Below are 25316 nucleotides of genomic sequence, written 5' to 3' on the forward strand. Positions count from 1 at the left end.
GAATTGTAGTTTCAGTGCGGCAGGCCCGGCAAGTCCAGTGGCTGCGCTCCGGTGGTTCGGCGCCTAAGGTACGAGGCGGAAGTAGGGCAGCCCCGCGGACCGAGGACGCTTGCTTGGCGGTCACGGGGCGCCTACGCGGAGCTCGGGAACGGTGCGTGCGCGGCGACAGGCCCCGGGGGAGGAGGCAGGGCAAGGCCAGGCGAGGGGCCGTGGTCCGGGCATCTTGACTGGAAGATGCACAAGAGGAAGGGACCCCCGGGACCCCCGGGACCCCCGGGCCGAGGTGCTGCCGCCGCCCGCCAGGTGAGTCTGTACCCCGCGACCTCTCCGAGGGAGCCCTCCCCACCCCTCAAGGGAACCCAATCACCACCCCCAGGTGAGCCCCGCTCCCCGCCCCCCAAGTGAGGTTTGATCCCAAAAGTGAGGCCTCCTGGACCTGGCTTTCCAGGTTCTGGCGCCCCGCCCTAGGCTCAGGGCCACCTGTTGCCGCAGCAGCTCCAGTAGGGGAAGGGAAGGCCTCAACCTGCGAATAGGACGGTTTTTGCTCCTCTGGCCTGAACATGCTTTGAACCCTCTCATCAGCCAGGCCACGTCAGACTGTTTTTGTCCCCATTGTAAAGATGAGGATACTGAGACCCAGAAAGGTGAAGACACCTACCTGCCTAAGGTCATGGGAATTAACAGCTTGGTCAGAGTTAAGCACAAATCCAGTGCTGCTGCCACAAGCCCACAGGACTGTGGTTGGGTCCCTTAGTCTCTCATTTCCGTCTCTCATCTCTTCCATCCCAGTTTGATTTTTCTCAGCTTTGATGGAAAGAGCCAGGCCATCACGTAGTGCCCATGTGTTAGAGTCTGGCCAACCTGAAGTCCCATCCTGGCCTCTGCACATTGGATTCTTGCCTCACAGCTCTTATTCCTCATCCTTAAAATGGAGTTCCTAAGAGTCCCTATATCATAGCACAGTTGTGAAAATTCACTGAGATAGTTTATGGAAAGTGCTAGAATAGAGCAAACAATAACTATTACTATCATTATTAAGAAACAATACACAATTGCCAATATTTGGGCCATTTTTGATCCACAAAAAGGACAATTTTGTGTAGTTTAACCTAATATTATCATGTCATGATGGGTCATTAACCAGGATAGGATAGGATAGGATAGGATAGGAAAGGATAGGAAAGGAAGCTGGGTTTGTTAAACAGCAAAGACCCCACTTTCAACATCATGTTACTGACAGGGCGTTTATTTTTGATGCCTCCAGCCTTCCTGCGTGGCCCCCTCTGCTGAAGATGCTGGAAGGAAAAGCCCGGGTGTGCAGAGGGACTGTGCTTGTGCTTTGGGCAGAGTGTGGGGCTGCTTTCCCCACTGCTCTCTGCTAGCAGCAGCACATCATGGGTGTGAACTCAGAGCAGGGAGTTCTCTATCTGCCCTTTGCCCCATGCTGATCTATAGCAAAGGTCCTGGCCCATCTTAGGACACCTGTTGCATTCTAGGCCTGTTCCAGACTTCTGGCACTCCCTAGGGAAATGGCTTTTGCCAGGAGGCCTGGGTTCTCTTTCAACAATCCATCATGGCACTCTTTGTCTAGATGGGGTGCATCCCAAGGTCTGACTGGACTCTTGCTGTTCCCACAGCTGGGTCTGCTGGTTGATCTCTCCCCGGATGGCCTGATGATCCCTGAGGATGGAGTTAATAATGAAGAACTGGAAGCCGAGTTCTTGGCTTTGGTTGGGGGCCAGCCCCAAGCCCTGGAGAAATTCATAGGCAAAGGTGAGATTCCCAACCCATTCCTGAACATTTCCTGAGCTCCCACTGTTGGCCAAGCTCAGAGCTGGGTGCTAGAAAGATGGGGGAAAGGAAACAGGGAAGGTCTCTGCCCTCCTGAAACCCACAGTTTGGGTTAAAGGTTTAGCAATCAACTCTACATCCAGACTGAGGGTTTGAATTCCAGCTGTGCCACTTACTGTCTGTGATTTGATGAGTCTTAGCACCTCTGTGGGCCTTAGTTTCCCCATCTATAAAATGGGAATAAACCACACACGCTTAATGTCATAGGAGTTTATCTTCTAGTGTTCTTAAAGTACTTCACACAGGATCTGATGAATCATTCAACCCACTGTCCTGTGATCAGGGAAGCACAGAGCAATGGGAGAAACCTCTGAGCTGGGAGGAGATTCATGGAGGAGGCATGTGTGATGGGGAGGGCCACATGAAAAGTTGGGGAGTACTTCTGGGAGGGGTCATGGCACATGCAAAGGCTCTGGGGAAGATGGCAGTGGGCAGAGGATTCTAAAGTGGTCAAGTGGGGCTGGAGCCCAGAAGGCAGATGGTGTCTTTACACTTTTTAGCTAATATAGTTGATCCTCATTATCACAAATTCTATATTCATGAATTCACCTACTGGCTAAAATTTATTTGTAACCCCAAATCAATACATGCAGCTCTTGGACATGCACAGAGCCACAAAAAGTTTGAGTCACCCAACTGGCCTAACATTCCAAATGAGAAAGTTCCAGAGCCAGAGTTTGAACTCAGGCTTTATAAGGAAGGGGTAAGGCCAGTGAGGTCATCCAGGGAGCAGGATCACGTCTACCAGCCCTACGGCAGTGAGTGCTATGGGAGTGCCAGGAGAAGACATACTGCTCAATTGCCTCCTACCCTATTCTTCGGAGCCAGGGGTGACCGGGATGGGAGGTTGGGGACTCCTGAAGGATCCCAGTCCAGCTGGCGCCTCTCCCTGCTGCCAGGTCCACTGCCCATGGAGGCCATTGAGAAGATGGCCAGCTTGTGCATGAGGGACCCAGATGAGAATGAGGAAGAGGGGACAGATGAGGAGGATGTAGAGGCTGATGATGACTTGTTGGTGAGTGTCCAGAATGGGGCAGAGGGCCTCCCCTCCCACTGTTGCCCCATCCATTGAGCCCTCACACAGGCCTTTGACCTCGTGTCCCTGCAGGCAGAACTAAATGAGGTCCTTGGGGAGGAGCAGAAGACTTTGGAGTCCCACCCTCCTGTGACCCAGGTATACCTCTAACAACCTTGTTCCCTGTAGCCCGGGGTTCAAGGCCTTCCCTTTACCCTCTTAGTCATGTGACCTCAGGTAGGTGATGGGATACCTCTGAGCACTAGTTCTCTATCCCAGGAAATGGGATGATAATTTCTGCTTCTCCAAGGTGGGAGCAACTGGCATGGTAACATGCCTGGTGTGCAGTAGGCCCTCAACCAAGGACACCTTCAGGGTGGGCCAAGTTGGGTCACCACCCACCCATACCATGCCCCTGGCCCCTTCCACAGTCGAAAGCCCCAGCCCCGAGCCCAGGGGTGGAGGCCACTTTGCAGGAAAGGCTGGCCATCTACCAGAAAGCGATTGAAAGTGCTAGACAAGCTGGAGACAGTGCCAAGGTGCGGCGCTACGACCGGGGGCTTAAGGTGAGTGGGCAGACGGGAGGGTGCTGGAACCCCACCACTGCCCCTGCATTCAGCTCTGGGCTCTTCTAGAACCCAATTTATACCTTCTTTCAGACACTGGAAAGCCTTCTGGCCTCCATTCAGAAGGGCAATGCCATCGATGAAGAGGATATCCCACCACCCGTTGCCATGGGGAAGGGCCCCACTGCCGCATCCAGCCATACTCCTGCACCCACCCTGACAGCCTCTATGAACCCACCAGGCCAGGATCCCAGGGTCACAGTGGAGGGTCCCCCTCCCACTGCCCCAGCCTCATCACTGGGTTTGGCTAAGCCCCAGCTGCCCCCAGGTAGGCCAAGAGTAAGCATGTTGACATGAGATGTTGGCTATATTCAGTGGTTGGCCTCTCTGTGAGGGTGTGGGTCCTGTACTGATTCTTAGAGATTTTAAACACTCCTTTCTTTCCCAGGTCTGCATGCCCCTAGAGTGCATTAATACCTTTTCTTTGTTTTGGGGGGTAAAATACATTGCTCACAAAAATTAGGAAATATTTTATCGCTTCATATTCATTTTGAAATATCCCCTAATTTTTGTGAGCAGTATATATATAACATAATGTGCCATTTTAACCATTTTTCAGTGTGCAATTGAGTAGCATTTAGTACACTTACGATGTTGTGCAACCATCACTTCTATTTCCCAGACTTCACTCCAAACAGAAACTCTGTCCCCATTAAACACTAATTCCCCATCTCCCTCCCACAACTCCAAGTAATCTCTATTCAGCCTTCTGTCTCTAAGAATTTGCTTCTTCTAGGTATTTCATATAAGTAGAACCATATACTATTTGTCTTTTTCTGTCTGGCTTCCTTCAGTTAGGATAACGTGGCAGCCTGTGTCTGAACTTGATTCCTTTTTAGGGCTGAGTAACATTTCCACATATACACTTTTAAGTGAATAATTCTCAAGTGCTCAGCTTTTCTGTCTTCTAAAACTCACCTGGCTGGGAGATGCACGTACCTAGAGGTTTTTCTTCCCAACCTTCCTGGAAGGGTCACCCTCCTTCCACTCTAGGAAAGGAGACCACCCCTCCTCTCTTCTACAATCTGAACTCTGGGCTCTTCTCCAGGGGCAAATGCTCCCAGATGGGAACCAATAAGATGACAGAAAAGGCTGGCCTTGGCTTGAGAATGTGTACACCGGGTCTCTAAATCCTTCTGTGGCCAGGCTAGTCTCTAAGCCATTGTTTTTGGCAAAGTTCAAGGAAGACTGTTGAAAATCGTCACCTGAAATTCTTGGCTGAACCCACTCCAAATTATTCATGATGGGTTTTTGACATATAGGTTGGTGGGGGTTTGGAGAATCGTGTGATGTTACATTAAGACTCCATCTCTTCCCATCTATTTGTTGGTGTAAAGCAGTTTCTCTATAATTTAAAAAGGGAAAGTAGGAAAGGAATGAATGAGAATCAGGAGTTAAATGTCAGGCCCTGGCCGGTTGGCTCAGCGGTAGAGCGTTGGCCTGGCGTGCAGGAGTCCCGGGTTTGATTCCCGGCCAGGGCACACAGGAGAAGCGCCTCTATCTGCTTCTCTACCCCTCCCCCTCTCCTTCCTCTCTGTCTCTCTTCCCCTCCTGCAGCCAAGGCTCCATTGGAGCAAAGATGGCCCAGGCACTGAGGATGGCTCTGTGGTCTCTGCCTCAGGTGCTAGAATGGCTCTGGATGCAACAGAGCGACACCCCAGAGGGGCAGAGCATCACCCCCTGGTGGGCACGCCGGGTGGATCCCGGTGGGGCGCATGCGGGAGTCTGTCTGACTGCCTCCCTGTTTCCAGCTTCGGAAAAATGAAAAAGAAAAAAAAAAGGGAGTTAAATGTCAGTAGGTGGATTGAGCCTTTACGATGTCAGCAAGAGGTACCTTGCCAATAAAATTGTACTCTTGGCTCTGGCCTGTTGGCTCAGTGGATAGAGCATCAGCCAGGCACTTGGATGTCCTGGGCTCAATTTCCTGTCATGGGCACACAAGAGAAGTGACCATCTTCTTCTCTCCCACTCCCACTCCCCCTTCTCTCCCTCTTCCCCTCCCATAGCCAGTGGCTCAATTGGTTTGAGCATTGGCCCCGGGCACTGAGGATAGCTTGGTCTGAGTGTATCAGCCTCAGGTGCTAAAAATAGCTTGTTTGATTTGAGCATCAGCCCCAGACAGGGGTTCCTGGATGTATCCTGGTCAGAGTGCATGTCGGAATCTGTGTTACTATCTTACCTCCTTAAAAAAGAAAAAAACCTTTTCTCTTGGTTTATAAAAGATAATTATCAGAAAGCTTGAGGTAGTTACACTATGCTTGGTTACGTGCTAAATATAATTATAACAGTAATTTAACCCAAGAAGAAAAGATTTTTTTTTTTACAGAGTCAGAGAGAGGGACAGATAGGGACAGACAGGAAGGGAGAAAGATGAGAAGCATCAATTCCTTGTTGCAGCACCTTAGTTGTTCAATGATTGCTTTCTCATATGTACCTTTACTGGGGGCTACAGCAGTGCGTGTGACCCCTTGCTCAAGCCAGCGACCTTTGGGCTCAAGCCAGTGACCATGGGGTCATGTCTGTGATCCTACACTCAAGCCAGCGACCCCATGCTCAAGCTGGTGAGCCCGCGCTTAAGCCAGCGACCTCGGGGTTTCAAACCTGGGTTCTCCGCATCCCAGTCCAACACTCTATCCACTGTGCCACCACCTGGTCAGGCAAGAAAAGATTTTTTATCATTGGAAGAGACCTGTGATAATAAGTCAATCAAATATCAAAGTGTTTAGTTTCAAACTGTAGATACCTTCTCAGGCAAGTGCCCCTAAAAAAGTAGTCTAAGTTGGCAGTCTGAAAGTACAACAGGCTGTTTCCCAGGTATTTCTAGGATTTGTGGTCACTGGGTGGTGTATCTATTGTGATTTGTTTTTTATACCAACAATTGTACCTATTGTTTTCAATTTAGAGATACTTCCTCTGAAAACACATTGAGCATATTACAGGTGTTTGAAACTGACTAAATTACTATTTAAAAAGCAGTTTAGCCTGACCTGTGGTGGCGCAGTGGATAAAGCTTCGACCTGGAATGCTGAGGTCTCTGGTTCAAAACCTTGGGCTTGCCTGGTCAAGGCACATATAGGAGTTGATGCTTCCTGCTCCTGCCCCCTCCACTCACTTTCTTTCTCTCTCTCCTCTCTCTATAAAAATATAAAATTTTTTTTTTAATTTTTAAATTTATTTTAGAGAGGAGAAGGAGAGACAGAGAGAGAGAGAGAGAGGAGAGACAGAGAAAGAGAAAGGGGGGGAGGAGCTGGAAGCATCAACTCCTATATGTGCCTTGACCAGGCAAGCCCAGGGTTTCGAACTGGCGAACCTCAGTGTTTCCAGGTCGATGCTTTATCCACTGCGCCACCACAGGTCAGGCCTCTCTATAAAAATAAATAATTTTTTTAAAAAAAGGCAGTTTAATTCTGTTTCCCAACTTTACCAATACACCACATAAATGTATTTTCATTACAAATATATGACAGCGTGGTCAAAGAAAGACTTTCAAGTGCCTGCATAGATCACATTAGGTTAGAATTCTTTGGGGAACATGGATAGAAAGAAGATGTGAAATTTCTAACCGCTAAAAGTGAACCCTGGGGAATATTTTATAAGTATGTTGACGTGTACCCAAAAGAATTGAAAGCAGAGACATAAAGAGATATTTGAATACCTGTGTTCATAGGAGCTGGACCAAAAAGTAGAAGCAACCCAAGTGTCTATTGATGGACTAATGGATAAATAAAATAATATATCTGTACGATGAAATATTATACAACCTTAAAAAGGAAGGACATTCTGACACATGCTACAATGTGGGCAAACCTTTTGGATGTTATGCTAGATAAAATAAGCCAGTCACAAAAGAACAAATACTGTCTGATTCTACTTACTTGAGGTTCCTAGAGGAGCCACATTCCTAGAGACAGGAAGTAGAATTGTGAGCGTAAGGAACTGAGGGAGGAGGAAGGGGAGTTAGTGTTTAACCAGGACAGAATTTCAGGGTTTATAAAGACAAAAGTGTTCTGTGGATGGGTGGTGGTGATGGTTGCACAGCAAATGGATATACTTAATGCCACTGAACTGTATACTTGAAAATGGTTAAGATGGTGAATTATGCCTTATGCATTTTGTAATCTTTAAAAATAATAAAAAGTGAATATTGGTGAGTTCCAAATATTGGTAGTTAAATATATTAGATTTAAAAGTGCTGTGATCGTTTTCTTTTTCAAATGTCAGTATTTGCAAGATGGCCACTTTTAAAACTTAACGTGAAAAATTTTAGATGTCAACTTAAAAATGCATAAGGTGGCCCTGGTCAGGTTAGTTCATTTGGCTAGAGCATCATCCTGAAATATCAAGGCTGCAGGTTCAGTGCCTGGTCAGGGCACATATAGGAAACGGCCAGGCCCTGGCTGGTTGGCTCAGTGGTAGAGCGTCGGCCTGGCGTGCAGGGGACCTGGGTTCGATTCCTGGCCAGGGCACATAGGAGAAGCGCCCATTTGCTTCTCCACCCCCACCCCCTCCTTCCTCTCTGTCTCTCTCTTCCCCTCCCGCAGCCAAGGCTCCATTGGAGCAAAGATGGCCCAGGTGCTGGGGATGGCTCCTTGGCCTCTGCCCCAGGCGCTAGAGTGGCTGTGGTTGCAGCAGAGTGAAGCCCCGGAGGGGCAGAGCATCGCCCCCTGGTGGGCAAAGCCTCGCCCCTGGTGGGCGTGCCGGGTGGATCCCAGTCGGGCGCATGCGGGAGTCTGTCTGACTGTCTCTCCCCGTTTCCAGCTTCAGAAAAATACAAAAAAAAAGGAAACGGCCAGTGAGTGCACAACTAAGTAGAACAACAAATGAATACTTCTCCCTCCCTCTCTCTCTCTCTCTCTCTCTCTCTCTCTCTCAAAATAAAAGCAATTAATTAAAAAACATACAAAGGGTGCATAAAATTTTCTGGGGACCAAAACAGCAATGTCTCTGAAGCCTGACAGGCCTAAGTTTTGAGTCCTCACCATGCATTCTTCAGGCTGTGTGACCTTGCGGAGACAGCATTCGCTCTCTGAGCTGTAGTTTTCACATCTATAACATGGGCCTAAGAACAGTCCTTGTTGTGAGAGTAGAAATGGTTTGTATGCTGTTCTCCCTTCCAGGCCCCTGCAGCGCTGGCCCCCTGACTCAGTTGCAGAGCCGGCAACGTGAGTACAAGCTGGCTGCCCTCCATGCCAAGCAGCAGGGAGATACCTCTGCCGCCGCCAGATACTTCCGTGTGGCCAAGGTGTGTCCAGACTGACAGGGTCAGATGGAAAGGACAGTATGCTTCCAACATTACATAGTGGTAAAAAAAATGGGCTCTGGAGTCAGGCATACCTAAATTTGAATCCTGGCCTGATCACTCCCTACGTGTTGTTTGCTGCACCTCTTGAAGCTTTAGTTTATCCTTTCTGTGAAATGGGCCTAAGAATGAAAAGTGGCTTGATCAAGATGGGGCAAAGGAAGGGGCATAACTGGGAATCCTCTTGTCACATGGCATGGCATGGGGGCTCCCCACAGGGTCCTGGCTCTGGCTGCAATCTCTCCTGATCCTCTTCTTTCTCACAGAGCTTTGATGCTGTCTTGGAGGCTCTGAGTCGGGGGGAGCCTGTGGACCTGTCCCACTTGCCCCCTCCACCTGGTGAGGACTCCGCTTGCCCACCCTCCAGGACTTTTGGAGGCCTCCACTGACTTCTTCCTGATATTGCTGCCCCCTTTGGCCAGGCCCAGAGATCAGCTCAGGGCATACTAGCCTGGGGTGGGGGTGGTCACAAGCAAGCCCCTTATTGCACTGGACTTATCTGCCCCCAGATCAGTTGCCCCCAGACCCACCATCACCGCCACTGCAGCCTCTGAATCCCACCACGGTGCTGTCCACACCAGGTAGGCTCCTGGGACTTTGGGCAGGCAGGCTGGGAGAAGACATTCTCTCCTTCCGAGACTCTTAATCCTGTCCCCCACCCATGTTGGGTGCAGAGGTTCCCCCGCCCCCAAGGACTCTCCTGGAGGCACTGGAACAGCGGATGGAGCGATACCACATGGCCGCAGCCCAGGCTAAGACCAAAGGGGACCAGCGGAAGGCTCGCATGCATGAGCGCATTGTCAAGGTGCATGGAGACAGAGTGGGTGGGTGGGCAGCCCCTGGAGACTGTGCCCAGGGAGCCCTAACATCTGTGTTCCCCAAAGCAATACCAAGATGCCATTCGAGCCCACAAAGCTGGCCGAGCTGTGGATGTGGCTGAGCTGCCTGTGCCCCCAGGTAGGCCCTACTCCCACCCCACCCCTTCAGCCTTTGCAAATGCTATACATTCAGGAATTCTGCAAGCTTGTTAGACAATTGGTAGCTTAAAATCAGTTCAGTGGGAGTGTGTACACCATGGAAATTGGCAAACCCTAAAAATCAGGGGGTTTTATTTGAAGAGTCTGTTGGCCAGCCACAACTGTCTGGTCTTTCCTTTTCTCCTTTGTTTGACTCACTCCCTCCTGCTCATCAGCTCTTCATCTTTACAAATACTTATTCAGCCTCCAATTAGGCCCGCCCCCAGGGGGTTGGAGACCTCTTCTGGGTTCTCAGAGCTGCCTGTGCATCCATGCTGAGAGCAATGATCTCCATGTGCTTCGGTCCCCCAGAAGTCCCCCCAGATCCAGGACCACCCCTTGCGCCCAGCACAGCACCTCACAGTGCTTGCTTGTTGTAGTGTAGTCAAGGCCCAGGGTCAGGCAAGAGAAGCCAAGAGATAAGAGAGAGATTGACATGCTCTAGTGTCAAACCACCAGCAGCTCCTACTTGTATTTAAAGTGGATTCAAAGGCCCAAGACTCCACCTGACCTGTTGTGGCGCAGTGGGTTAAAGCATTGGCCAGAAATGCTGAGGTCGCTGGTTCAAAACCCCGGGCTTGCCTAGTCAAGGCACATACGGGAGTTGATGCTTTCTGCTCCTCCCCCTTTCTCTCTCTCTCTCTCTCCTCTCTAAAATGAATAAATAAAATCTAAAAAAAAAAAAAATTCAAAAAGCCCAAGACTCCTTTGGAGAAGGAGGATCCCACTTCTCCACCATCACGGCATGGGTCTCTCCTTCCTGACTTGGCCCTGACTGGCCGCCCAGGCTTTCCCCCTATCCAGGGCCTAGAGGCCTCTGAGTCCACCCAGCTGAACCTGGTGGGGGTCCTGGAGACTGCTATAAAGCTGGCCAACCAGGATGAAGGCCCAGAGGATGAAGAGGATGAGGAGCCTAAGAAGGTATGAGGGGCCAGGGCCTTGGGGTGAGGCAGGGAGTGGCAGCAAAGTAAATCCTAACTTTCCAGGCCTTGAGCCGGAGAGAACCATTTTTATGCCCCAGCCTTGCCACTTTCTGACCTAGTGGCCATGGGCAAGTCATTTTGTTCTCTGAGCTTTGGTCTCCTCATCTATAAAGTGGGCATGGTCCCTACCTCTCAGTCATTGCAAAGATTCAACAAGAATAGGACTGTATGTTGTATTTAGTGTGGAGAAAATGGAAACTGAGGTGGTCACTATTGTCAGTGTCAGGCCCTGACCATTATGGGGAGTGGCTTCATCATAAGTGCTGGGAAAGCTCTGACTTACTCTTTGTCCCTCAGCAGCCCAACAGCCCTGCAGTCCCCGCAGCCCAGCCCAAGGCCCCACCCTCAAGGGCACCACAGCCAGGATCCACCTCAGCAACCAAAGCAGCCCCCAAAAGCACATCCACCAGAGGTAGGTGCCCCCTCTGACCCTAGCTGCCCATCACCTTGCCATGGGCTGGGCAGTACCCACAGATGCCCCTGTGTCCACAGCCCAGCAGCAGCTGGCCTTCCTGGAGGGCCGAAAGAAGCAGCTCTTGCAGGCTGCATTGCGAGCCAAGCAGAAGAACGACGTAGAGGGCGCCAAGATGCATTTGCGCCAGGCCAAGGGGCTGGAGCCCATGCTGGAGGCCTCACGCAATGGGCTACCTGTGGATATCACCAAGGTGAAACCTCTAGGTCTGCTAGACCTTCCCAGGTGCTTGCCTGTCAGGCTCTGGCCCCTTCATAGCTATGTGACTTGGAATATATTAGTCAGGGTGCAGGTTAAGCTGTTGTAGCAAATAGGCTCCTCCCAAGAGAGTGGTTAAATAAGGCAAATGTTTATGCTTCTTGCATGTAACACTCCAGGTGCTCTGGGCTCTGAAAGATGAAGCTCTTTGGAGCCCGGGTTCATTCCATTTTGTTTTTCGGCCATACCTGAGGAGGTTGTCCTTGTCCACATGGTCCAAGTAGACCACTAACCTGTCTGCATCCAGCCTGTGGGAAGCCATGAGGGAGAAAAATTGCAGGCCAAGAAGTTTCCTCTAAGAAAAGTGACATGGAGTTGTCATCACTTCTACTCATGTCCCATTGTCTAGAACTGAGTCTCAGGCTGCACCTAGCTGCAAGAGAGGCTGGAACATGTCCTTTGCCGGGCTGCCATGTGCCCAGTCAGAACTCCATTACTAGGAAAGATAGTGTGGATCAGATTTTGGGGAAACACTTAACGGATTCTGCCACTTTGGTCAGGACCACTTCTCTCTAATCATCACTTTTCTCTTTGGGAAAGAAGAAGGAGGGGACAGAGCAGTGGTCTACGAAGGCCTCTTCAAGGAGGGGTTAGGATGGGTCTGCTCATTGCTCACCAGCAGGCCCCTCCCTATGAGCCTTGTCCTTCCCAGGTGCCGCCTGCCCCTGTCAACAAGGATGACTTTGCCCTGGTCCAGCGTCCTGGCCCTGGTCTGTCTCAGGAGTCTGCCCGGCGCTACAGTGAACTCACCAAGCTCATAAGGCAGCAGCACGAGGTGAGGGGGCTCCTGGCCTGGGTCAGCAAGCCTTCCCCAGGATCAGGGCCCTTCAACCCTCCCTTCATTGTCTTCTGCCTCACCAGATGTGTCTGAATCACTCTAACCAGTTCACACAGCTGGGTAACATTGCTGAAACCAGCAAGTAAGTACCTCCACACCCACCTCTACCTGATGTGTGCACTCCCAGCCTGCCTCTGGGACCAGGGACCTGAGCTGGGCCCTCTTGTGGCAGATTTGAGAAACTGGCGGAGGACTGTAAGCGGAGCATGGAGACTTTGAAGCAGGCCTTCGCCCGAGGTCTCCCCACACCCACTGCGCGCTTTGAGCAGAGAACCTTCAGCATCATCAAGTAAGGCCCCAATGGCACCTGGCCCGGGTGCCCCTTTGAGGAAGGGTTTGCCCTCTCTGGAAGCTGGCAGAGGACTTGCCTTTAGAGGAGAGTTTGGGTAGGTGGTGGTAGTATAGTGCACATAAGGGTCCTGAAGCAGGCATGAGGTGCGAATGAAGAATGGAGGCGAGGGAGTGTGAGTGTCGACAGTGACACATTTGCAAACGGGAAGATGTAGTAAGTGCAGAGGCGTGCCCTGTTCCGGAGGCTTGTGTGAGTCTATGGGATGGTGGTTGTTGGTTCTGTCCCAGTTAACTGTTCCTATACCCTGGATAGTTGGGATCATTTTCCCACTTCTAGATGAGGTTAGGTGCAGATAACCACCTGAGAAAACCCACACTGTTTACCCTGCATGCTCCTCTGCACCTGTTGTCCCTGGTTTGCTTATATTCTGCCACACAGACCTCTTTTTAGTCCCTCAAACTCAGCAAGCATGTTCCCATTCAGGACCTTTACCCTGGTGATTTACCCTGCCCATACCCTCTTCCCCATGTGTCCATGTAGTAACCCCTGTATGGCATCCAGCACCACCTATGAGGTCACCTGAAGGGCCCTGCCTGACCACCCTGTCTAAAGCAACCCCCCTGAGCATAATTCAGTCATTTTCCTATTTTAATTCTTTGCAGAGTTGCTTTATTTATTTATATATTAATTGGTCATCTTTCCATTTAGTCAGCCCAGGCTCCATGAGCACAGAGACGGGTTGCTCTCATTTACTTCTGTATCCTCAGCAGTGAGGACACAGGCGAGCACATAGTAGGGGTTCCAGAGATCTTGTTAAATGAAGAGAGGGTCCCGCAGCCATGAGACCACTGGTTGGCATATAGTATTCAAGTAATATCAAATGAAGAAAGGGCTGCATAGCAGCTAGAGCATTGGCTGGCACATAGTAGGAGGCACCAAAAATACTGTTAAATGAAGGGAAGGTCTCACAACAGCAAGGCCACTGGCTGGTAAAAAGTAGGTACTAAATAAATGTGTGCAAACTACAGAAAGGAAACAAAAGTTAGTCATTGGCAGTACTGGACAGAGTACTCTAGTTTGTCTAATTCTAAAACTCGAGCTCGGCCCTGGCCAGTTGGCTCAGTGGTAGAGCGTCGGCCTGGTGTGCAGGAGTCCCGGGTTCGATTCCTGGCCAGAGCACACAGGAGGAGCGCCCATCTGCTTCTCCACCCCTACCCTTCTCCTTCCTCTCTGTCTCTCTCTTCCCCTCCCGCAGCCAAGGCTCCATTGGAGCAAAGTTTGCCCAGGCGCTGAGGATGGCTCCATGGCCTCTGCCTTAGGGGCTAGAATGGCTCTGGTTGCAACAGAGCAACGCCCCAGATGGGCAGAGCATTTCCCCCTGGTGGGCATGCCAGGTGTATCCCGGTCAGGCGCATGCGGGAGTCTGTCTGACTGCCTCCCCGTTACCAACTTCAGAAAAATACAAATAAATAAATAAAATAAAGTAGGCAGGTCCTGGCCGGTTTGCTCAGTGGTAGAGCGTCGGCCTGGCGTGCAGAAGTCCCGGGTTTGATTCCCGGCCAGGGCACACAGGAGGAGCGCCCATCTGCTTCTCCACCCCTACCCTTCTCCTTCCTCTCTGTCTCTCTTCCCCTCCCGCAGCCAAGGCTCCATTGGAGCAAAGATGGCCCGGGCGCAGGGGATGGCTCCTTGGCCTCTGCCCCAGGCGCTAGAGTGGCTCTGGTCGCAACAGAACGACGCCCCGGAGGGGCAGAGCATCGCCCCCTGGTGGGCGTGCCGGGTGGATCCCGGTCAGGCGCATGCGGGAGTCTGTCTGACTGTCTCTCCCAGTTTTCAGCTTCAGAAAAATACAAAAAAAAAAAAAAAATTGATATAAAAAATAAAGTAGACAAAGAACATGCTCCAATTTATGCCTGATGAGATATTGTCTAGGAAAGGCTGAGATTGGAAGAGGGGAGGTTCTTTCCAGCACAGCTTGGCCCAGTCACCTAAATAAATAAAAATAAATAAATAAATAAAACTCGAGCTCAGGAGCTAAGACACCCCCAAAGGCCAGTGTGGGGTTTGTTCCCTACCCCTGCCAAAGGAGTAGGCAAGCAGGCAGTGGGGCTGAGGTGACTGTGTCTCCCACCTGCCCTCCTGGAAGGATCTTCCCAGACCTCAGCAGCAATGACATGCTCCTGTTCATCGTGAAGGGCGTCAACTTGCCCACGCCTCCAGGTGAGGGGATGGCGTGCAGGGGTCAGGGTTGTGGGGACCGCCTCTCTGCCCAGCTGTGACCCTTGTTGTCTCACAGGGCTGTCCCCCAGTGATCTGGATGTCTTCGTTCGGTTCGATTTCCCCTATCCCAACGTGGTATGTGGAGAGCCAGAGGGTCTGCTCAAGCCCCGTCAGGATGAGAAGTGGGTCGGGCAAGGGTCCCCCTCTAGGCCCTAGTCCCTGAGCTTTCTGACTCCTGTCCGGTTCCAGGAAGAAGCCCAGAAAGACAAGACTAGTGTGATCAAGAGCACAGACTCCCCTGGTGAGACATGGGCAACAGGTACCTCCCCTCCCCTGCAGAAAGAACATGAGACCATAGCCTGCCCCCTCCCTCCTTCCCTGGGCAGAGTTCAAGGAGCAGTTTAAACTGTGCATCAACCGCAGCCACCGAGGCTTCCGAAGGGCAATCCAGACCAAAGGCATCAAGTTCGAAGTGGTCCATAAGGGGTAAGCTAGGTGGCCAGGCCTTGCAGGGGCTGTGGGAGAGGGGAAACTGCCCTAGGCCAACCATCCTGTGCCCCCTCACATACATAGGAGGCTGTTCAAGACTGACCGGGTCCTGGGCACAGCCCAGCTGAAGCTGGATGTCCTGGAGATGGCATGTGAGGTCCGGGAGATCCTTGAGGTAAAACATGGACAGTAATTTGAATGTTCAGTATGGCCGTGTTACTCACTAACATTACTCAAAAGATCCCTGTCCTGAGCCTCCCAAGGGTCTTCTCTGCCGACCCAGCTCCTCCCCTGGAAGTCCAAGACCTCCTGACTCTCAGCCTTAAATACTCCCAGAACCCTATTCCATTATGACCAGTTCGGACCCATAAGCCCATATTTTGGAAATATCTCAGTTCTTCCTGACCCAGCCCTGGGACTCCAGCCACTGCCTGCTTCTCAACAGCCTCCTCTTATTCCTGCCCAGGTCCTAGATGGTCGCCGGCCCACGGGGGGACGGCTGGAAGTGATGGTCCGGATTCGAGAGCCACTGACGGCCCAGCAATTGGAGACAGTAACTGAGAGGTGGCTAGTTATCGACCCTGTGCCAGCAGCTATGCCCACAGTGAGCCCCCCACCCAGCAACAACCCCAGGGAGGGAGGCTTGGTTCAAGGGGGTGGGAACAAGGCTCACAAGACTGGTTTTGTCTTTGAAGCAGGTTGCTGGGCCCAAAGGGAAGGCCCCTCCCATGCCTGCCCCTACGAGGGAGCCAGGAAACAGGTAGGTGACTGGGCCAAACCGTGCTGGAAAGAACCCCCCCTCTTCCAATCTCAGCCTTTCCTGGACAGTATCTCATCAGACATAAATTGGAGCATGTTCTTTGCCTACTTTATTTTATTTATTTATTTTTTTGTATTTTCCTGAAGCTGGTAACGGGGAGGCAGTCAGACAGACTCCCGCATGCGCCTGACCAGGATCCACCTGGCACGCCCACCAGGGGGCGATGCTCTGCCCATCTAGGGCGTTGCTCTGTTGCAACCAGAGCCATTCTAGTGCCTGAGGCAGAGGCCATGGAGCCATGCTCAGCGCCTGGGCCAACTTTGCTCCAATGGAGCCTTGGCTGTGGGAGGGGAAGAGAGAGACAGAGAGGAAGGAGAGGGGGAAGGGTGGAGAAGCAGATGGGTGCTTCTCCTGTGTGCCCTGGCCAGGAATCGAACCTGGGACTCCTGCACGCCAGGCCGACACTCTACCACTGAGCCAACCGGCCAGGGTCCTTTTCCTACTTTAAAACATTTCCTGGCTTGCCTGACTGGTGGTGGCACAGTGGATAGAGCATCGACCTGGTCCCAGATTTGAAACCCTGAGGTCACCAGCTTGAACACAGGCTCATCCAGCTTGAGTGCAGACTCACCAGCTTGAGCGCAGGGTTGCCGACTTGAGCATGGGATCATTGACATAATCCCATGATCACTGGCTTGAAGCCCAAGTTTGCTGGCTTGAGCCCAAAAGTCACTGGTTTGAGAAGCAATGAACAACCTGAAGTACCACAACTATGAGTTGATGCTTCTCATCTCTCTCTCTTCCTGTCTCTCTCTCTCACTTAAAAAAACAAAACAAAATAAAATCTTTCCTGGCTCCTTTTCTTCTGGAGGATCCAGTTTAAAATCCTCACTTTGGTTTTTAATACCTTTTTATTTTTTTGAGAGACAGAGAAAGAGAAAGGGACAGATAGGGACAGACAGACAGGAAGGGAGAGAGAGATAAGAAGCATCGGTTCTTCGTTGCGGCACCTTAGTTGTTCATTGATTGCTTTCTCATATGTTCCTTGACCAGGGGCTACATCAGAGCAAGTGACCCCTTGCTCAAGCCAGTGACCTTGGGCTTTAAGCCAGCGACCTCTGGGCTCAAGCCAGCGACCCCACGTGCAAGCTAATGAGCCTGTGCTCAAGCCAGTGACCTAGGGATTTTGAACCTGGGTCCTCCGCATCCCATCCAATGCTCTATCCACTGCACCACTGCCTGGTCAGGCTTAATACCTTTTTTGATCTGACCACTGTTGATATATCCAGCCTTTTCTCCCTACTTCTTCCCATTGGTTCATGGTTACACCTGGTTTTCACTGTCCTCTGGGCTTCTATGTTACAATGCCCTAAGTACCTCTACTCCCACACTTGTTCCTGGTTCCTCTGCCTAATTCTGACTCCTGCAGATCACAAATTGGCTGTCATTTCCTCCAGGAAGCCCTTTCCGACTTCCTGGCATCACAGTTGCTTAGGTATACAGCGTAGTTGCCCGGGTGTACATCATCATCACTGGGTTATGGGCTTAGCAACATTGTGGTGGGCCTGGCTTGTCTCTAGCTATTCTTTACGGTCCAGCATGTCAAATTAACGGGGTCAGGTATGGTGTATCATTACAGACCCTCCTCCCTATCCCTACCCTGTAGACCCACCCGGCCCCTGCATAGCCTCAGTGTGCTGGCCTTTGACCAAGAGCGCCTGGAGCGGAAGGTGGGTATCCAACCACTGGGGATGGTGGGGCAGTACTGGGTCATCTGTAGGTTCAGGCAAGGCCTTCACAGCCCCCTCTGTACACCCCCAGATACTGGCCCTGAGGCAGGCACGGCGGCCAGTGCCCCCAGAGGTGGCCCAGCAGTACCAGGACATCATGCATCGCAGCCAGTGGCAGAGGGCTCAGCTGGAGCAGGGGGGCCCAGGCATCCGTCGGGGTAAGGGCTCAGGGACAGGCACATGAAGGAGGGGCAGTGGTGTGGCCCCATTCTGACCCCCTCCCGCCCTCAGAATATATCGCCCAGCTGGAGCGTCAGCTGCAATTCTACACAGAGGCTGCCCGGCGCCTGGGCAACGATGGCAGCAGGGTGAGCTGGGTAGGGTTCAGGTGGGGACAGGGGGACTAAGGCTGCCTGGGGCTTCCCACTGACCACCCTTTGGACCCCCAGGAAGCTGCAAAGGAGGCACTCTACAGGCGGAACCTGGTCGAGAATGAGGTGAGTGGCTCAGGTGTTGGGGTGGAGTGGACAGCTGTGACTGTGGTCCCACTGACCCCAATGGCCTCTCCTGCAGCTACAGCGGCTGCGTAGGTGAGGGGCTGATTGAGCTGGCAGTCCCTGGAAATCGGGGAGCAGGCTCAAGGCCCTGGTGCTGGGAGGAGCTGACATGGCCACAACCTCAGACCAGAGAAGCAGACAATCAATGGACCGTTGGCTCTGGATGGACTCATCCCCTGCTAGGCCCACCCAGCCCAGCAGGAACCTCCATGGCAGGGGGTATTGGGGACGATGCCAACCAGCTAGCCTGTGCCCCTGGCCTGTTCTGGAGGTGGGAGAGCAGCTAGGACCAAGCCCTGAGAGTCCCTGCAAGCACTTTACTTCCTGTCCCTCCCCAGCCTTAACCCTTAAGCCTACCCAAACCCCAAAGAAGCCTCTGAGACCAGTCAGAACCTGGCTGGTTCCCCAGGGGGGTGCCCTGGCGCAGCTAGGCGCTAGGGCTGACACATGGAATAAACAGCCAAGGGCACACTCACCTCTCCATCTCGCCTTTGTTTCTTACCCTCAGTGGTTGGGCTGGGTCTCCCCCACACACACCCTCCCCAGAGGTAGTAGAAGAGGAGGTACCTGTAAGAATAGCAGTGTAATGCTGGTGGCTGAGGCCAGGCAGGTTCACATTGGATTCAGGCAGACGGTAGAAAAATTGCAGAGCCAGAAAGGATTGGGCCATTCTGTTTAATAAACAGCGGACAAGCACAAAGGCAGGGGAAACTGCCTCTCAGGGAAAACAAACAGCAAAATACCTCTCACATTGGTGGGCAGACAATCCACACATCCACAATCCCCGAGTACGAGCACCCGTAGCCTTACATGGGCCATACACTCGTGGCACTGCCAGGTGTTCACACACCAGTCAAGCAGAGTGCCTGCAGCTGGTACACCAGTGAGCAAGCCTAACACAGCTGCCCCACAGGCAGGCTGGGTGGGGGGGATGTCTGTGCAGGATATGTTCTTGCATGTGAAGGCCAGGACCTCTGTCAAAAGGTCTGTGACCTGCCTGAGGGTGCTTGCCCCACCATACACTTAATCTTTACATGTAAACCCAGATAGGCACAGTGACCTTAGGCCTATCTGGGTTTATATGTGTGGTTGGATCATATGTGATGGTGCTTGGTGACCCACGTATGTTTTGGAGCCTTGAAATCCAGTCCTGCCACTCAGTGGCCACGGGACATGGACCAAATTGCCTGATCCACTTAGCATCTATAATGCCAGTGGCCGAGGCCAGGCATGTCCACATTGGATTCAGGCATATGGTAGAAAAACTGCAGAGCTGGAAATGGTTGGGCCATTCTGTTTAATAAAGTCTCACAATGGCAGACAAGCACACAGGCAGGGGAAACCGCCTCTCGGGCAAAAAAACAACAGCAAAATGGCCCCTCACAGTGGCTGTCAGGCAGCCCATCATCCACAATCCCCATCTCTCAAGCACAAGTACCCATAGCCTTATATAGGCAATATACACCTGGCGCAGCCACACACTCATACCAATCAGGCAAAATGCTTGCAGCTGGTACCCGGCAAGCAAGCCTAACAACTGCCCCATAGCATCCTACAGCTTCAGTTTACCCCACTGGATGTAGGGATGGCAAGAACCACTCCCATACCACAAAGTGAAGGACACTTGATTGGTCATGAGTGCTCAAAAGAATTAGGCTTTATTGCCAGACCAGGCAGTGGTGCAATGGATAGAGCGTTGGACTGGGATGCGGAAGACTCAGGTTCAAGAACCCCGAGGTCGCCAGCTTGAGTGTGGGCTCATCTGGTTTGAGCAAAAATTCACCAGCTTGGACCCAAGGTCGCTGGCTCAAGCAAGGGGTTGCTCAGTCTGCTGAAGGCCTGTGGTCAAGGCACATGAGAAAGCAATCAATGAACAACTAAGGTGTTGCAATGCGCAACGAAAAACTAATGATTGATGCTTCTCATCTCTCTGTTCCTGTCCGTCTGTCCCTGTCTATCCCTTGCTCTGACTCTCTGTCTCTGTAAAAAAAAAAAAAAAAAAAAAAAGAAGTAGGCTTTATTGTCGCCATTTGGGAGTGTGGACATGGCCAACAGGGCCGCTGGTCTGGCAACTGATGTGTGAGCTGCATCCCTCAGTCCCTCCCTATGTATGAGAACTCCAGCCTCTTAGCCAGCATAGGTCAGGCAGGCTTAGTCCTCAAGACCTGGGAGAAACGGGTTGAGGCCCCAAGTGGGCACTATCTCCTTAGTCCGTGGCCCAGCAGAACCCCAGGGATCTGGACTGTTCTGACAGGCCCCTTAGGTCAGAGGCCCACTGCACGTGGCTGATGTGGTGCTGTGGGTGGCAGCTGGATCAAGACCTGCTCAGGGTTACTCGTGTCCACTATGCACAGGTGTGGGAGGCCCAGGAAGGCCTCGGGTGCAATGCTGGTCATGTGAAGCCTATTTCCCCTGGACCAACAGGCAGGCATGAGGGCAGGTGCAAGGCAGGGACCATAACAACCATCCTGATCCCTACTGGGGTCCCCCACAACCCATCACGGCCCTCCCCTGCCACCTGGGTCCACCAGCCACCCTGAGGGCACCTGAGAAAGAGGGCACGCAGGCTAGGAGTGCTGAAGAAGGCTTCGGGGCCCACATGGCTGATGTGGTTGCCCTGCAGGTGCAGCTCCTCAAGGGCCTCAGGTAGGTCGGGAGGCACAAAAGACAGTTCGTTGTGGCCAAGGTCCAACACCTGGGCAGCCAGGCAGAGACAGCCCTGTGATGGCTCCAGGCCCTGGGCCAACTGCTCAGCTAAACCCCAAACCACTCTCCTCCCAAGCCCTCCTCCTATCCATGTGTAACCCAGTTCTACCCCTTCCCCGAGCCCCTTCCTTGCTGCTGAATTCCTCTCAACAGAGGTAAACAATGCAGTGCTTTCTGGGGCAAGCTCCAGTACAGGTGCTAGGGTACAGACAGGTTCCTACCTGCTGTGGGAGACATTGATCCAATTAGTCATTAATGAAGATGGCACTTCTTAACCCATGTCCTCCTCTCCTAACACTAGCATTTACCTATGTTATTGATTGCTTTCTCCCTAACCAGGGTTATTTATGCCTGGGCCGGGAGCTATGTTCCTGTTCTCAGCGGCATATCCAATGCCTAGAACAGTGCCTGACCTGCTTTAAACTCTGGAATCAATGGTGGTCAGGAGCTAGAGGCCACAGTGTTTACAAGGGAGGTGGAGGGAATGTCTCAGAGGACCAGGCGGCAGGGACAGCACTGCCAAAGGCCTGGAGGCTAGATCTGTCTTATCCACCCCAGGCCTGGCCCCCAATGGGGAGCTCTTTTGGTGGTATCATCCAGCCTTGTGGAGGAGGACCTGGGCAGGCAGAGGCTGGAGGGATCATAGGGACAGCCTAGAGACAGTGTGGCTAACCAGTCCATCCTAACCTGGAGAGCCTGTAGCTCGTGCCAGGTGCTGGGTTCGATGTCACCCACTCAGAGTCGGTTGTGTGCCAGGCTGAGCTCCCGCAATTGGTCCAGGCCAGCCAGCTGCTCAGGTTCTAAGGCCTGCAGCTGGTTGCACTGTAGCCGCAGCGTGTGCAGGCCAGCAGGCAGACCAGTGGGTACCCGAGTCAGCTGGTTGCCAGCGAGGTCAAGGCTGCGTAGGGCACACATGGGCGGAAGGCCTGGTGATGTACACAGGTACTGGCCAGGTGGTTGTAGGCCAGGTTGAGCTCAGCTAGCCCTGGTGTGGCAGGCAGGTCACGGGCGCCCAGTGCAGCCACGTGGTTATGAGGCAGCACCAGGGACCTCAGGCGGTGAGGCAGAGCCAGGGGCACGCGCTCCAACCCATTACCATAGACATGTAGTGTGTGCAGGCCCCACAGAGGCTGCAGTGCCCCTGTGGGCAGCCCCGCTGCTCCCAGCTGGTTGTGCTGAAGCAGCGGGTAGCGCAGTCCCCGTGCCTCACATGGCGGGGCTGCCTCCACCTGCTGGATACAGTTCCAGCCCAGGTGCAGCACAGTGAGGGAGCAAGGCAGGCTGGCAGGCACTGCGGCCAGGTGATTGTGGGATAGATCCAGGTACTCGAGGCGGTGCAGTTTGCTGGTGAGAGAAAGGGTCTGTGTTGGTCTGAGCACCCAGTGTCAGGGAACAGGTGGATCTTGGGTTGGGGGCAGGAGGGCTGACGAGTGGTGCTGCGAGATGGCAGCTGGAAATTCCAACTTTGGGGTGCTGAGTTGAGAGATCTGTATGGGAGGTAAGCTAGGGATGATCAAAGCAGGTTCTGGCCTGAAAATTAGATGTGGAGGTGACCAGGACAGAGTTCTGGGTCCAGATCTGCATGTGGCAGCTGTGATGTTAGATAACAAGATGGTAACACAAGGTAGTTGAGGAGCAAGGATGGCTGCCAGGTGCTGGGCCAAGCACACAGTAGGTGCTCGCCAAATGAGACCATGGGTTAGGAGTGATACAGAGGAGGGCAACAAAGGGTGTGGTTCCCAGATTCTGAATCCTCAGCTCCTCTGCCAGCATGAGGCTTTACCCAACCCCACCCTGTCCCCGGCCGCACCTGAAGGTGGCGGCATTCAGGCCACTGTCCGTTAGCTGGTTGTGTTGGAGGTAGAGCTCACGGAGGTGGGTCTGTCAGCTCAGGGCTCATCGGGGTACCTTGGAGATGAGATTGTTCTGGGAAGGGAGGAGAGAATGAAACCCAGGGTCTGAAATAGAGGGCAGTGGAGAGCCACAGAAGGCTCTTGAGTAAGAAAGTAATAGACAGGAGCTGGCTTTATCAAGGCTGCAGGAGCACTTAAGACTGCCTGACTTGTGCAGTGGTATACAACTCAGAGAAAGATATTTCTACATTTCTGACTTCTGGAATTCTGAGGAGGCAGAGGGGTCTCCCAGGAGAGAAGTGAAGAGGCCAGGGGGTGGTGAATGAAGGAGGGGCACCTGCAGGTAGAGCCGTTCCAGAGAGGGGGGCAGGCTGGGCGGGCAGGTAGCTGAGCTGGTTGTTGGAGAAGCTGAGGGTGGTGATGGTTTCAGAGCCGTGGAAGGCATCGGGAGGCAGGCTGGCGTTGCTCAGCTGGTTGTTGTGGAGGTACACGGACCTGAGGGGAGCCAGGCACCGGCCACCAGCCTGCCCCCAGGCTCCCACCACTCCCACTCTGCACCCCAGCTCGGGGCTGCCTTCGGTATGTGTGTGCATGTGTGTGTGTGGAGTTCTCCACAGAACATCCAGGGTCCTGTCTCCCCCAGGGCAGGCTTATTACCTCCCTCAGACCCCCATGGTGGGAAGTGACCTAGGCACACCTCAGGCCTGCGGGGCCTGGGCTGGGTCAGGGGCTACCTGAGTGCTGGCTTCTCCCCAAAGATGAGTGATAAGATCTGTGTCACTTGGTTGGCAGCCAGATCAGCGACTTGGAAGGAACGAGGCAGAAACTGGGGAGCCACTGAGAGCTGTGGGAGCACAATGTGCTGGTCCTGGTGGCACCTTCTAGCCCTCTGTCCCCTCTATGCTGTGTGACCTGGCTGGAGTGGGTTAGCGGGTTGGGTGAGGGGCTCACCTTGTTGTTAGCCACATAGATGTACTGTAGCTGGGTGAGAGACTCAAAGGCCTCATCGGGCAGGCCTAGGAGCGGGGCAGGGATTAAGGGGACCCCAGGCCTGGGAGGGGGTAGGGGGAGTCTGTATCCTAGCTGCCCCGAGCTCCTGGCCGGAGACTGAAGAGGCTCTTCCAGGCACCCTCCTCCCAGTCTGCAAAAGCCACAGCCCCTCCCCCCATCTCCTGAGTTTCCATCCTGCTCAGCAAAGGGCAGTTCTGGGAACTGCCACAGAGCTGCCCACAGACCCAGCAGTGGGGAGGGAGAGGGCTTCTGGGACCAAACCAGGGAGGGGCAGCCTCCTGTTGTCCCCCCGCACCCTCAGAGGAGATGAGGTTGTTGTGTAGATTGAGGGTCCTTAGACGGGTGAGGCGTGACAGCTCGTTGTAGGGGAGCTCCTGGAGCTAGTTGTTCTGGGAGGGGGGCATTCACACCCTTGACCCCAATGACCCTGAACCCTCAACAAGAGCCACCCAGCCCTGACTCTCAGCTCCCCATCAGTCTAAGCAAGAAAGTCCTAACACCCCATTACCCCCATAGTTGATCCTAAATGCCTCATCACCCCTAAACAAAAAAGAAATTGATCCCCAACACCCCATTTACCCCTCCAGTTGACTCTTGACACTTATCGCCTTCACCCCAGACAAACCCATTATTGCCAAGATATTCATCCCCTGACACCCAAATTCTCAGCCCCTCCCACATCCAATATCTATATCCCCACCTCCAATACTCATTAAGGCCAACTTCCATTATTGCCAAGACCTACATGCCCAACACTTCAGCCCTACATGTGGACCCCACACCCATTACTCTCAATTCCAGGCGTTCCCATGCTCATCCCACCTCACCCCACCCCTGCACACACCCTGTGACGTCCCCTCCTCCTCACCTGCAGGGAGAGGTGCTGAGCGGCCCGGTGATGTTGTAGGGCAGCGGTTCTCAACCTGTGGGTTGCGACCCCGGCGGGGGTCGAACGACCAAAACACAGGGGTCACCTAAAGCAATGAGAATACATAATGCATATCAGGTATTTACATTCTGAATCATAGAAGTAGCCACCAAAATTATTTTTTGGTTTGGGCTCACCACAACATGAGGAACTGTATTGCGTGGTCACGGCATTAGAATGGCTGAGAACCACTGTTGTAGGGGAACACTCGCAGGTCCAGGCCATCACAGTCCACTGTGTCAGCCCCGGGGGCAGGAGCAGCGTAGGGGGCAGGCCCCAGGTGGAGGCTGCAAGCTCTCCCCCAGGTGGGGGAAAGCTGCATCGTCCTCCATGCCGAGGATAGTAGGGGGGCCCAGCAGCAGTAGCAGCAGCAGCAGGCTCAGCAACTGGGAGTGGAGGGGGTCACCATGGT

General features: G+C 52.9%; 2 protein-coding genes across 6 annotated transcripts; one reads left to right on the plus strand and one right to left on the minus strand.

Annotated features, from left to right (window-relative positions):
* The first annotated feature begins 13 nt into the window (after nt 1-13).
* CC2D1A (coiled-coil and C2 domain containing 1A) lies at nt 14-18887 on the plus strand. Of its 5 annotated transcripts, none has more exons than XM_066272021.1 (29): nt 14-303; nt 1638-1773; nt 2751-2866; nt 2960-3025; nt 3298-3432; nt 3526-3760; nt 8610-8734; nt 9058-9130; nt 9301-9372; nt 9466-9596; nt 9676-9748; nt 10595-10728; nt 11088-11202; nt 11283-11455; nt 12173-12295; nt 12382-12440; nt 12531-12647; nt 14797-14870; nt 14947-15005; nt 15120-15171; nt 15257-15356; nt 15444-15534; nt 15826-15963; nt 16055-16119; nt 17786-17849; nt 17941-18067; nt 18141-18217; nt 18299-18346; nt 18423-18887. In XM_066272021.1, exons 1-29 carry the CDS (start codon nt 235-237, stop codon nt 18441-18443), a joined length of 2868 nt encoding a protein of 955 aa, XP_066128118.1. In that variant the 5' UTR covers nt 14-234; the 3' UTR covers nt 18444-18887. The 5 variants fall into 5 exon arrangements, with proteins under 5 accessions (XP_066128118.1, XP_066128120.1, XP_066128119.1 ...); XM_066272023.1 differs by having other exon boundaries at nt 16058-16119; XM_066272022.1 differs by having other exon boundaries at nt 11091-11202.
* Nucleotides 18888-21587: 2700 nt separating this feature from the next.
* PODNL1 (podocan like 1) lies at nt 21588-25129 on the minus strand. Its single transcript, XM_066253322.1, is given in 9 exon segments — nt 21588-22029; nt 22032-22456; nt 22923-23038; nt 23303-23344; nt 23346-23460; nt 23700-23809; nt 24272-24365; nt 24845-24872; nt 25084-25129. Coding segments are annotated over 9 exon segments (1359 nt in total). The 3' UTR covers nt 21588-21646.
* Between the last annotated feature and the right edge of the window lie 187 nt (nt 25130-25316).

Source organism: Saccopteryx bilineata, chromosome 1 (genome assembly GCF_036850765.1).
Source record: "Saccopteryx bilineata isolate mSacBil1 chromosome 1, mSacBil1_pri_phased_curated, whole genome shotgun sequence".
NCBI classification, from domain to species: Eukaryota; Metazoa; Chordata; class Mammalia; order Chiroptera; family Emballonuridae; genus Saccopteryx; species Saccopteryx bilineata.

Bases quoted from the DNA above. Each gene is read 5' to 3' on its own strand.
- CC2D1A (XM_066272021.1), top strand. From the start codon at position 235: ATGCACAAGAGGAAGGGACCCCCGGGACCCCCGGGACCCCCGGGCCGA. The intron at 12,296-12,381 runs GTGAGGGGGCTC...CTGCCTCACCAG, and splicing joins TCATAAGGCAGCAGCACGAG to ATGTGTCTGAATCACTCTAA. The intron at 18,068-18,140 runs GTAAGGGCTCAG...TCCCGCCCTCAG, and splicing joins GGGCCCAGGCATCCGTCGGG to AATATATCGCCCAGCTGGAG.